The sequence below is a fragment of the Triticum dicoccoides genome, chromosome 3A (genome assembly GCF_002162155.2).
Source record: "Triticum dicoccoides isolate Atlit2015 ecotype Zavitan chromosome 3A, WEW_v2.0, whole genome shotgun sequence".
NCBI classification, from domain to species: Eukaryota; Viridiplantae; Streptophyta; class Magnoliopsida; order Poales; family Poaceae; genus Triticum; species Triticum dicoccoides.
Window position 1 is genome coordinate 378,524,150 of NC_041384.1, and position 12,714 is coordinate 378,536,863.

The following is a 12,714-nucleotide window of genomic DNA, read 5'->3' on the forward strand; positions in this document are numbered from 1 at the left end:
ATCCATTTTCTGTACCTATTCCATGTGTCGTCACACTATGTTTTTCCAGTCAAATGTTGTTCTTTCGTAATAGGTGTCCAAAAGGAAGAGGGTGAGTGCAGGTCGTCAAGGAGTACAAACTAGGTATTTGGAAAAGGTAGTGATACCTATTAAATCAGATAGATCAGCAGCCACAGAAAACACAGGCCCAACTGTACCACACTTTACCCCTACTCCAGTGGCCAAACCCCTATTAGAACTGCTGGGAGCCCAGCGTCAGGTACTGTCTATGATATCAATTCAAAATTTGAACTCCTAAATTTCTACTTGTGCCTTACCTTCTCTCTTGTATGAAAACTAATTTCAGATGAATCTCCTTGCTCAAAGGATCATACGATCTCAAAACAATAATGGGCTCTGCATTGCTCTTGTCAGTACCTCTCTCCCTTTTGCCTTGTAACACTGTACTTAATTAATTACTATTTGATTATGTATCATCAGTCTGCACCTGAGCTTCATTATCCTATGTTTCTTCCAATATTATTTGATCTATATTTACTCTTTGCAAAATGTAGAATAATGGCAACGCTTATAAAGAATTTTCTTTGGGGAATTTATTGAATTATCCTTCCATCAACATGGGGAAGGGCTTTGTCCAGCCCGTGTTAACATGTAATGTAAGTTCATCCTTCTCAAGCCTTCAAACTTTGTTCTAGTATAGATTTGGATAGGCATCATTTCCTCCACTGTTGTTTGCTTTGCTGTTTACATCTGATTGGATGTTTGCAACAACTACCAGTTTTAAATTGTAGTTGTAAAAACATGTTCCTTATGCAGAACAGATCCATTTATTTGCTTATATAATTGTGAAACCTGTTACATGTCTCCTTGTTTCTCTTTCAGACTCGTATCTCTTACGCCAGGCAGAACTTTAGGGAAGATAGTGAGCCAAACCATCTTGAGGACAGCGAGATGACCCCAAGGTCCTGTCTTGATGAAGACAGTGAGTTGAAGCTACTCACCAGCAGGTGTGAGACAACCTCTATGCAGTCGCTGCCTCAATCAGTTCGACTTCTTCAGTCTCAACTTAAAGCGGAAAGGCTTGCTTCAGCTCAGCTCCGACTTGAATTTAAAGATGCAATGAAGATGCCAGAGGACTGCCGTGCACACCATCATGCCTTAAATCTAGTGTTGATGCATCTATCGTTGACACAATTGAGGTCTACTCAGCTTCTTCAGCTGTTTGGGGGGGGCGACCTGGCCAGGCCAAGTGCCTTCTGAAGTGCTCTTAGTTTTGTATATTCTTTTGTCGGCGCGTTTATTTGCATTGGTGGCGAACTTTGATGCCCAGTGGATGTAATATGTGTGATAGCCTAGCGTAAGTTGCTTGCTTATTTATTTCCTTGTTGTCTTGTTTATTTTGTTTGCTTCTAGTCATTGCAGTTCTTTTTCTGCGGTTTGCTAGTGGCTGCAATTACCTATTTTTTAAAACTAGGCCACAATAACCATGGGCTAATATTTACTGTAGTGACACTGGGCCTCCTACGGGCCGTAAAAACAGTGGGACTTCTACGGGCCGTAGAAACAATGGGCCTTCTACGGGCCGTAGAAATAATGGGCCTTCTACGGGCCGTATGATCAATGGGCCTTATACGGGCAGTATGATCGATGGCCAAACATGGGCCAATAACAGGCCGCATTATGGCCGTAAACGAGCTAGAGTTGGAATCGTCCGTTCATGGGCCGACCATAACGGGCCATCGTTAATAGGTTGTATTTGATGATGCTATGAAAACGGCCCAACGTATTAACGGACCACAAACGGGCCGACTGTAACCACGGGCTAAATTTGGCCCACAAGCAGAAAATGACAGTAACGGGCCGTAAGTAAACGAATGCTGGAAATGAGCCCAAGAATAAATGGGCTCTGAGAAGGCCAAAAGATAACATGGGTTGGAAACGGCCCAATGGAATAATGGGCCGTTAACGGGTATAAAGTGATACACTGTTCATTACGGGCCAGTTTCACCACGGGCCATTAATGGGTGTAAAGTGATACACTGTTCATTACGGGCCAGTTTCACCACGGCCGTTAGTAGGCCAAGAGTTACATAGGGCCTCATATGGGCCGAAATACGTCATGGGCCAGAAGTGAACACAGGCTAGAATCATATTGGGTGGCCCAGATGACGCTACTGGGCCTAATTCGGAAAGGGCGTAACGGGCCTTGGGTTAGCGGGCTGTAAATGGGCTATATGCGAATAGGCCGTTAACAGGCTTTACATGGGCCGGCCCGCCACCTTTTGACCAAGTCAAACAGGCTGTCCTTTTCACAGGAATGGGCCTCTATTGGGCCATGCCACGTGTCGATGTATCATAGGCGCCTATCTGACCCACTGACGAGCTGACACGTGTTTCGTCCGGCCAATACGAATTTTACACGCGGAAATTTCCCATTGGTTGGGGCTGTTAACGAGTTATCGGATCCAAAACCCGACCCGATAGCTTAACGGCGTTCCGTTACGGTGGATGCCATGTGTCGGTCACCCTTGACGAAAGCACTTCTATGACGCGCGATTTATCGTCATGGAAGTGGACACTTCCGTGATGATAATTTTGGTAATGTCATGGAACACTTCTACGACAGCACAGGTATGACTATCTTGATTCTATCATAAATTTGTCATGGATGTACATGCATGACAAAAAGCGCGACCTACTGTGACAAACATGTATCATAACGGAAGTGTATTTTTTTGTAGTGAAGCCAAAGCTTGGGGATGCCCCGGAAGGCATCCCCTCTTTCGTCTACTTCTATCGGTAAATTTACTTGGAGCTATATTTTGCTTGGAGCGTCTTGTATTATTTGAGTCTTTATTTGTTAGTTTTCCACAATCATCCTTGTGCACACCCCTTTCTGAGAGAGACACACATGATTCGGAAATTATTAGAATACTCTATGTGCTTCACTTATATCTTTTGAGTTATATAGTTTTTGCTCTAGTGCTTCACTTATATTTTTTAAAGCACGTCGGTGGATTTGTTTTATAGAAACCATTGTTCTCTCATGCTTCACTTAGATTATTTTGAGAGTCCTACAAAACAGCATGGTAATTTTCTTTAATTATTTGAGGCATTCAAGATTAAATAAATAAAATTTTCTTATGAGTGTGTTGAATACTATGAGAAGTTTAAAACTTGATAATTGTTTTGAGATATGGAGATGGTGATATTAGAGTCGTGCTAGTTGAGTAATTGTGAATTTGAGAAATGCTTGTGTTGAAGTTTGTGATTCCCGTAGCATGCACATATGGTGAACCGTTATGTTAATAAGTCGGAGCATGATGTATTTAATGATTGTCCTCCTTATGAGTGGCGGTCGGGGACGAGCGATGGTCTTTTCCTACCAATCTATCCCCCTAGGAGCATGCGCATAGTACTTTGCTTTGATAACTAATAGATTTTTGCAATAAGTATGTGAGTTCTTTATGACTAATGTCGAGTCCATGGATTATATGCACTCTCACCCTTCCACCATTGCTAGCCTCTCTAATACCGCGCACCTTTCGCCGGTATCATACACCCATCATACCCTTCCTCAAAACAGCCACCATACCTACCTATCATGGCATTTCCATAGCCATTCCGAGATATATTGCCATGCAGCTTTCCACCATTCCGTTTATCATGACACGCTCCATCATTGTCATATTGCTTTGCATGATCATGTAGTTGACATTTTAGTTGTGGCAAAGCCACAGTTCATAAATTCTTTCATATAAGTCACTCATGCATCATTGCTATCCCGGTACACCGCTGGAGGGATTCACATAGAGTCATACTTTGTTCTAGTATCGAGTTGTAATCATTGAGTTGTAAATAAATAGAAATGTGATGATCATCATTCATAGAGTATTGTCCCAAAAAGGCCCAAAAAAAGAAAAAAGAAAAGAAAAAGGGGCAATACTACTATCCTTTTTTCCACACTTGTGCTTCAAAGTAGCACCATGATCTTCATAATAGAGAGTCTCCTATGTTATCACTTTCATATACTAGTGGGAATTTTTCATTATAGAATTTGGCTTGTATATTCCAACGATGGGCTTCCTCAAAATGCCTTAGGTCTTCGTGAGCAAGCAAGTTGGATGCACACCTACTTAGTTTCTTTTTGTTGAGCTTTCATATATTTATAGCTCTAGTGCATCCGTTGCATGGCAATCCCTACTCACTCACATTTATATCTATTGATGGGCATCTCCATAGCCCATTGATACGCCTAGTTGATGTGAGACTATCTTCTCCCTTTTTGTCTCCTCCACAACCACCATTCTATTCCACCTATAGTGCTATGTCCATGGCTCACGCTCATGTATTGCTTGAAAATTGAAAAAGTTTGAGAACATTAAAAGTATGAAATAATTGCTTAGCTTGTCATCGGGGTTGTGCATGATTTGAATACTTTGTGTGGTGAAGATGGAGCATAGCCAGACTATATGATTTTGTAGGGATAACTTTCTTTGGCCATGTTATTTTGAAGAGACATAATTGCTTAGTTAGTATGCTTGAAGTATTATTATTTCTATGTCAATATTAAACTTTTGTCTTGAATCATTCGGATCTGAATATTCATACCACAATTAATAGAATTACATTGAAATTATGCTAAGTAGCATTCCACATCAAAAATTCTGTTTTTATCATTTACCTACTTGAGGACGAGCAGGAATTAAGCTTGGGGATGCTTGATATGTCTCCAACGTATCCATAATTTTTTATTGTTCCATGCTATATTATATTTTGTTTTGGACATTATTGGGCTTTATTTTACACTTTTATATTATTTTCGGGACTAACCTATTAACCGGAGGCCCATCCTAGAATTGTCGTTTTTTGCCTATTTTAGGGTTTCACAGAAAAAGAATATCAAACGGAGTCCAAACGGAATGAAACCTTCGGGAACGTGATTTTCGGAACGAACATGATCCAGAGGACTTGGACCCTACGTCAAGACATCAACCAGGAGGCCACGAGGTAGGGGGCGCGCCTACCCCCCTGGGCGCGCCCTCCACCCTTGTGGGCCCCCTGTTGCTCCACCGACGTACTCCTTCCTCCTATATATACCTATGTACCCCCAAACTACCAGATACGGAGCCAAAACCCTAATTCCACCGCCATAACTTTTTGTATCCACGAGATCCCATCTTGGGGCCTGTTACAGAGCTCCGCCGGAGGGGGCATCGATCACGGAGGGCTTCTACATCAACACCATAGCCCTTCCGATGAAGTGTGAGTAGTTTACTTCATACCTACGGGTCCATAGTTATTAGCTAGATGGCTTCTTCTCTCTTTTTGGATCTCAATACAAAGTTCTCCCCCTCTCTTGTGGAGATCTATTCGATGTAATCTTCTTTTGCGGTGTGTTTGTTGAGACCGATGAATTGTGGGTTTACGATCAAGTTTATATATGAGCAATATTTGAATCTTCTCTGAATTCTTTTATGTATGATTGGTTATCTTTGCAAGTCTCTTCGAATTATCAGTTTGGTTTGGCCTACTAGATTGATCTTTCTTGCAATGGGAGAAGTGCTTAGCTTTGGGTTCAATCTTGCGGTGTCCTTTCCCAGTGACAGTAGGGGCGGCAAGGCACGTATTGTATTGTTGCCATCGAGGATAACAAGATGGGGTTTATTTCATATTGCATGAGTTTATCCCTCTACATCATGTCATCTTGCTTAAAGCGTTACTCTGTTCTCTTGAACTTAATACTCTAGATGCATGCTGGATAGCGGTCGATCTGTGAAGTAATTCTACTTGTTTCGGACGTGATGCCTATATACATGATCATACCTAGATATTCTCATAACTATGCTCAATTCTGCCAATTGCTCAATAGTAATTTGTTTACCCTCCATGAATACTTATGCTCTCGAAAGAAGCCACTAGTGAAACCTATGGCCCCCGGGTCTATCTTCCATCATATTAATCTTCCAATACTTAGTTATTTCCTTTGCCATTTATTTTACTTTGCATCTTTATCATAAAAATACCAAAAATATTATCTTATCATATCTATTAGATCTCACTCTCATAAGTGGCTGTGTAGGGATTGATAACCCCTTATCGCGTTGGTTGCGAGGATTTATTTGTTTGTGTAGGTACGAGGGACTCGTGCGTGGCCTCCTACTGGATTGATACCTTGGTTCTCAAAAACCGAGGGAAATACTTACGCTACTCTGCTGCATCACCCTTTCCTCTTCAAGGAAAAACCAACGCAAGTGCTCAAGAGGTAGCAGGGGCCCATAAGGCATCAGGGCGCGCCCAGGGGGTGACCAAGCCCTGTTGCCTTATGGGCAACTGGTGCCCCCCCTTGGTGTTTCTTTGCTCTAGTATTTTTTATATATTCAATAAAAGTTCATCGTGAATTTTTAGGTCATTTGGAGCTCTGTAGATAGTTATCTCTATTATAGCTCTTTTAGGTTCAGAACTCCAGCTGCCAGTAATCTCCCTCTCCATTCAATGCTTGCAAATCAAGAGAGAAAAGGCATGAGAATTGCATCATAAAGTGAAATGACCCAAAAATAATATAAATATCAGTAGGAAAACATGATGCAAAATGGACGTATCAGCCATCGCTTGCGGCGGATCTCGCGGGTGCTACGCATGGACTAGTACAACGTATGTTGCTCAACTAGGAATCTGGGATCCTCTCCGACCATGGCCACGATGGCACAGTCATTCGCCTACTCCCCGGTGATTTGTCCCTTCACGAGTCGGTGCTCATCGAGGAGCCGAAGGTTGTATCATTAGTCCTCCTGTGCTTGTCGGAACATCGACATCGGCGAGCCTGCTGCTTTTCTGCCAATACGACGTTGAAGTGCGCTCAGGCGTGCTCCAATGATATGCCGACATGGACCGACGAGGGCGGTGGTGTCGGCTTGTCGTCGTATGCCTCGTCCATCCTCTCGTTGGCGTCGCTGCCCGCCGGTGAGCTCGCCGGCAAGCTTGCCTCTATTCAACTGGCACGACAAGCCTGCTAGTTGGCCAGCTCCTGCTTTTGTGCGGTGAAGAGGCTGTCCCATAACGCTTTGGAGCTCGAGGTCATGGTAGACGTGGAGCAACTAGGAGATCAGGAGCGGAGGTGGGGTGTGGTGCGGTGCGGATCGTGTCGGCTTGGCCATCTATAAATAGCGGGCGCTGGCCAGGCCAACTGATAGGATGTGTGAATGCGGACGCCAGAGTGGGTTTCTCCGCAGTTGTGCTTTCTTTAATGCCGTCAGGCGGACAGACGGGCAACCTATTTGAATGCGGGGAGAGCCGTCCGGTCACGCCGCTCTAGCATTGAACAAGTGCGGAGACCGGACGTGGCGCGAGCAGCATTCTCGGTCGACGCGTGCGAGAGGGTTTCGTTTGGGACCGAGGTGTTGACGCGCGCGTGCCAACGGTCCGGACTCCTGTAAAGCCTCATCCCCATAGATTTGCCTTTGGTTTACGAGAAAACAGAGTTGAGACCGATCTGTGGAGCAATGACAAAATGCGTCTGGACCGCTTGATCAGGACGGATACAGGCGGTCTGAGAGTCCGCTTTGAAGATGCCCTTAGGCTTAAAAAAAGATTAAGAAAGCTGCTTTACTTGCGGTATCCTTGTGTCACGCACGCCGTCATGTTTTTGGCCGTCCTACATGTGTTAAGAAAAAGGATATTCCCAAATCGACAAAAGCAGATACAGCACGCAAAGAAGAGAAGAAAAGAAACTGCTAAAAGGGAAGAGAGAAAAGAAGAAAGAAAAACTAAAAGCGGGTTGTGGTTTGTGCGTCCGAGCATGACACAAACTGAAGGAAATGATCATTACGGCAAGGAAATCTCAGCTGAAAGCGAGCCGGCGTCACACTGCCACTGAACTCTACCTAGTACTCCTACAAGCACAATGCCCGAGCCCTCAAAACGACACGGCCGGTCACGCGGGCGAGCCGTTAAACGAGCAAGGGGAGGGAGCGGTGGTGGGGTACGCCGCCATGGACTCGCGCTTCTCCTCCGGCTCCGGGGACGTGGTGCGTTGCGCTTCCCGCCTTCTTCTTCTGATTTGGACGGACGAAATCCGAATGTCTTTTATGAGCTGCGATTTCCCGTGTTTGTCTGCAGAGGTCGGGGAGCTCGCTGACGGTGGGGGAGCGGCTCTGCGCCGCCTTCTTGCCCTTCGTTGCCGTCGCCGAGGCCGTCTTTTTCGTCCTCGCCGACTGCCTCGCCGACATCTGCCCTTCCTCGTCCTCCTCCTCGCGCCTGCGCAGAGAATCCTCTGCTTCGTCCTTCCTCACGGCCAAGAAGAAGAGCCATCACCTGTTCCGCCGCCGCGTCGGGCCAGGCTGCACCTCCCTCGACTTCCGCAACCTTGCCCGCCTCGCCGAGGAGTCCCGTTGCTGTACTTAAATCCCTCTTCCCCCCTTCCGGGTTCTTAGTTCTTACCTGCCGTTCTTTGCAATGTCGTTTGATCCAGTTCTCCCTCCCTCTCTCTCTTTTCCTTTTGAAATTGAACGAAGTCTCGGTGAACGAGGTGGAGGCGCTGTTCGAGCTCTACAAGAAGATCAGCTGCTCCATCATCGACGACGGGCTCATCCACAAGGTACCTCCAAAAACCGCTTCAGTTCTTACATCTAGCGCTTCTTCCGATCAGTAAATTAGTGATGAATTGCTTGCTTCTCGCTCTTCTTTTCAGTGCAGGGAGCAGTTTATATGTTTTTAAAACCTCAAGCCGTGTTCTATCCCGTGGTCGTGGGTAACTGGGTTCTGCCTGCAGGCTGCAGCCTGAAAGGAATAGGTTTTACTGGCCGCATGTATAGTGACACTTTGATAGATATACATGATCGTTTAGGAGTATCTGGTTATACGAGAGCGATGCGCAACCAAATTTTTTTTTTGGACACCAGTGTGATGTGCAACTTAGCATCTGATCACGAAGTGTTGGGCCGACTGCTAACGTATCCAGACATGACCAGTGCACATGGGAGTATTATAAAATTGGTTTGACAGCACATAGAATTTTTCCAGGTTAGCAAGTTGTGTGGCTTCCATGTGCACAATCAACCTTAAAGCCTGCATCTCTGTATGTGTGGTTGTCATGTTCCTTCTTGTGTCATCCCAAGTGATCCAACATAATGGTGATTGGTCAAGTATTGAGTGCATATAAGTTTTTTATCAAGCTAACACTATCGTAATTTTGCATTTACTTGACTGGTGTGCACATATAACGTCTTGGGATAAAAAATACTAGTGGCTTAAGAACATCGTGAGTAATAAACAAAGTTTGAATGTCCTATCTTCTCGAATACTAGTGTGATTGGAACTGTCGATTTTTTCCTCTTATCTGTTTCATCTGTTGAAATGTTGTTTAGGAAGAACTGCAGCTAGCATTATTCAAGACTCCTAGCGGGCAGAATCTTTTTATTGACAGGGTGAGTGTTTGAATCATTTTTCTATCTTTAAATGCTATGAAGTTCATTATTTACACAAAGTTCTGAATTCTTGTTCTTGTTATTATGGAATTATTCACATCACATGTTGCTAGAAATAAAACACACGGCTAAAGTTGTTCTCTGTAATCCAGGTTTTTGATTTGTTTGATGAAAAGAAGAATGGAGTAATAGAGTTTGATGAGTTTATTCATGCTCTCAGTGTCTTCCATCCATGTTCACCTGTGGAGGATAAGATTAATTGTAAGTACGGTTCCTGCTGAAATCACCTGCCCATATTAATGTGATGAGATATTTAAAGGGGCCGCTCTCTTTCTGTTTTCTTTTTCAGTTGCATTTAAGCTGTATGATTTGAGGCAAACCGGATTTATTGAGCGTGAAGAGGTTAGTTCATTATCATGTTCTATTTTTATATCTATTATGGATGTAATTCTCCTTTTAAGCTGATCCTCGGCAAGATGATCCATTGGCATGCCTGTTTCTTTAGGTTATGCAAATGGTTATTGCCATTTTGAATGAATCTGATATGAAATTGTCTGACGAGCTTCTTGAGGCCATCATAGATAAGGTAAACAATAACTTGCTTGGCCATCTCTGGTAAATTTTCTTAATCATCTTGTGTGGATGCATGGTTTTCAGTTTCAGTTTCAGAAAAATTTCAGTAGATGTAAGTGTTACTTGACGTTTCAGACGTTTGAAGACGCTGATACTGATAGGGATGGGAAAATCAGCCAAGAAGAATGGAAGGAATTTGTATTGCGCCACCCTAATCTGTTAAAGAACATGACCCTACCCTATCTTAGGTTTGAGTTTGAAAGCTACAACCAATTAACTGCAATTGTTGTTTTGTAAATTACAGCCAGCATGGTTTATAGCTATCCAGAGATTTCTTGTCATTGTTCTTCAAAGAATAGATTTGTCGTTGTTTACTTTACTGATTTCTTCTCCATGTCATATAATTCAGGGACATCACAACATCTTTTCCTAGTTTTGTCTTCAACACGGCAGTTGAAGACTAAATAGTGCAAGATTCCTACATGACGGCGACAAGTTGGCAGCATATTATGTCTGTCAGCTCTCTTGTTGAATATCGGGTTTCCTGAGAAAAAGAACACTCATAACCACCTACTGAAGAAAATTACCATCGGTGACTGTTGATTGTGTCTGTCATCAGAGAACTGAATCGGCGCCGAACCAACGACCACGACGGCAACTTAGAAATGAAGCAACGGTCATGAGCTCAAACTGGTATTTTCAAAGCTGTACATACATCACTCCTTAAGCTCTGAAAAGCTCAGGAGCAACTGTACATATATGCTCGAGCTTGTACAAGGGAATCCAGACAAGGCTCCGGAAGTGCCAGCCAGTTCTGGAATCAGCAGTTAGTTTCTTCAAGTGCCTTCCCGCCTAACAGACTATCTTATGAATTCTATACATTCGAATCGACCTGCTCCTTGAGGAACATGTCATGCATTAGCTTTGGTTGTTGTTGTTTTTTTCTTCTTCTTTTTGGGTCAGAAACCTTCCGGAGACGCATGTTTTTGCTTGGCGGTAGCAGCAAAATACTGCTGAACAATCTACCTGATGTTGTTTCATGGACCAATCATCCAGTCCGTGGTAGGGACATATATATAGTACTCCCTCCGTCCTAAAATAAATGTCGTGGGTTTAGTTTAAATTTGGATAAATTTGAACTAAACCACGACATTTATTTTGGGACGGAGGCAGTAGCAAGTTTTTTTTTTTGGAAATGGAGGTATATCCCCGGCCTCTGCATCATGATGATGCATGCAACCCTTTTATTAAAAATTCAGAAAGTATGATCATAAAGGTTTTACAGCTCGCAAACGGAGCAAAGTCATAGCATAAAGATCTGAAAAAATAAAGGGCCTAAAAAAATAAAACAACCGATACGGTGATAATAAGGACAAGCTCTCTAGCCCTCTATCCTGTTATGCGACCGCCATCCGAACCGGTTGAATATAGCCCGAGTTACCATCTCCCATTGGTTGCACCCAGTAACCAAAGGCTCCAAGTCCATAGGAGGCAGTAGCAAGTAGTCCTGTTTTATAAGATTTCAAGCCTTTGGTGTTCCTTGGATTATGCAAGGACAGTTCTTCATCTAAAAAATGTCTTCGACTGGTATAAGATTGCACATCATATCAAGTGTTTCACATCATATTTTTCTAGTGCTAATCGTTGAAGTGAAGTAAAGTAAGTTTCTTCGACTGGGATAACAGATTGCACATCATATCGAGTGCTTCACTCCCTGCAGAAAGAGAACTCACACCAATCACCAAATGCCAGCATTATGGTGAAAAGAATCATCCCTGGTGGGCTGCACGTACAACCAACCTTCTAACCATCCAATTAAAATTTGATTCCCATTTATAAAAGCATCACAGGTTGATTATTCATTATGCATTATTTCTATTATAGTGTCAAAACAAACTTGATCAACCCAGAATAGTCGCATCATATACTAGAAACTAGAAACAAGGAAATCTGGGGGATACAACACGCGTAGGTGGATGGAACCTGATAGATATTATGATGAGCTGTCGTCTTGGCTTCTAGCGGCACTGTTGAAGTTCACTTTCATGAAGTTTTTTGACAAAGGAATAATAATAATAATATCAAAAAGATATTATGGCCTCTACACCAAAATGACTCAAGAGCTACCCAAAACATCGAGGATGCACATAGCTAAATTATTACAAAACAAAGAAAAAAAAGATCAACACGACAGCTGCAACAAACAACATCAACAACCATTAATGATGGCAACCCAAAGTACCAAGATAGATGCTTCAATAACGGCGCCTCCATAAATGAAACAAGGCACGGACCCTGTCGTCGCTGGATCCGATCATCGAGGCCAGACCATTGGTTTTCACCTCGGAGAAGAGTCTAGTAAACTCCAGGCAATACCTTCAACAAGGGAGCGCCTCGTGAACGACAGGTTGAACCAATGAAAATCGGACCTGATAGATCATGGGTTTTCAGCCCTGGAACTCGTGCCCATGCACTAGAAAAGCATCTCCTTTGTTTTGAAGCAAAACCCATAGAACAATCGGTTGTACGGTGTACATTATTAATAAAAGAATAGAAGTTCAAATATGTACATAGAAAAGCACCTCCTAGATGATGTCACCTTGTTCTGCCACCACTTGTCGATCCAATATCGCACAGTCATTCAGACGCACATTTCTGGTAGACCTAACGACACAATTAGAACCATGCCCACCTAACACATGTTGTTGAGCAGTGT

At 43.3% G+C, this 12,714-nt stretch overlaps 1 protein-coding gene across 3 annotated transcripts; it reads left to right on the forward strand.

Moving 5' to 3' along the window:
- The first annotated feature begins 7,811 nt into the window (after positions 1-7,811).
- LOC119268248 (calcineurin B-like protein 9) lies at positions 7,812-11,080 on the forward strand. 3 transcript variants are annotated; one of them, XM_037549836.1, is made up of 9 exons: positions 7,823-8,027; positions 8,119-8,395; positions 8,514-8,596; positions 9,366-9,425; positions 9,578-9,686; positions 9,775-9,827; positions 9,931-10,011; positions 10,134-10,246; positions 10,408-11,080. In XM_037549836.1, exons 1-9 carry the CDS (start codon positions 7,992-7,994, stop codon positions 10,460-10,462), a joined length of 867 nt encoding a protein of 288 aa, XP_037405733.1. In that variant the 5' UTR covers positions 7,823-7,991; the 3' UTR covers positions 10,463-11,080. The 3 variants fall into 3 exon arrangements, with proteins under 3 accessions (XP_037405734.1, XP_037405735.1, XP_037405733.1); XM_037549837.1 differs by lacking the exon at positions 10,408-11,080 and having other exon boundaries at positions 7,812-8,027; positions 10,134-10,401; XM_037549838.1 differs by lacking the exon at positions 10,134-10,246 and having other exon boundaries at positions 7,813-8,027.
- Positions 11,081-12,714: the final 1,634 nt, after the last annotated feature.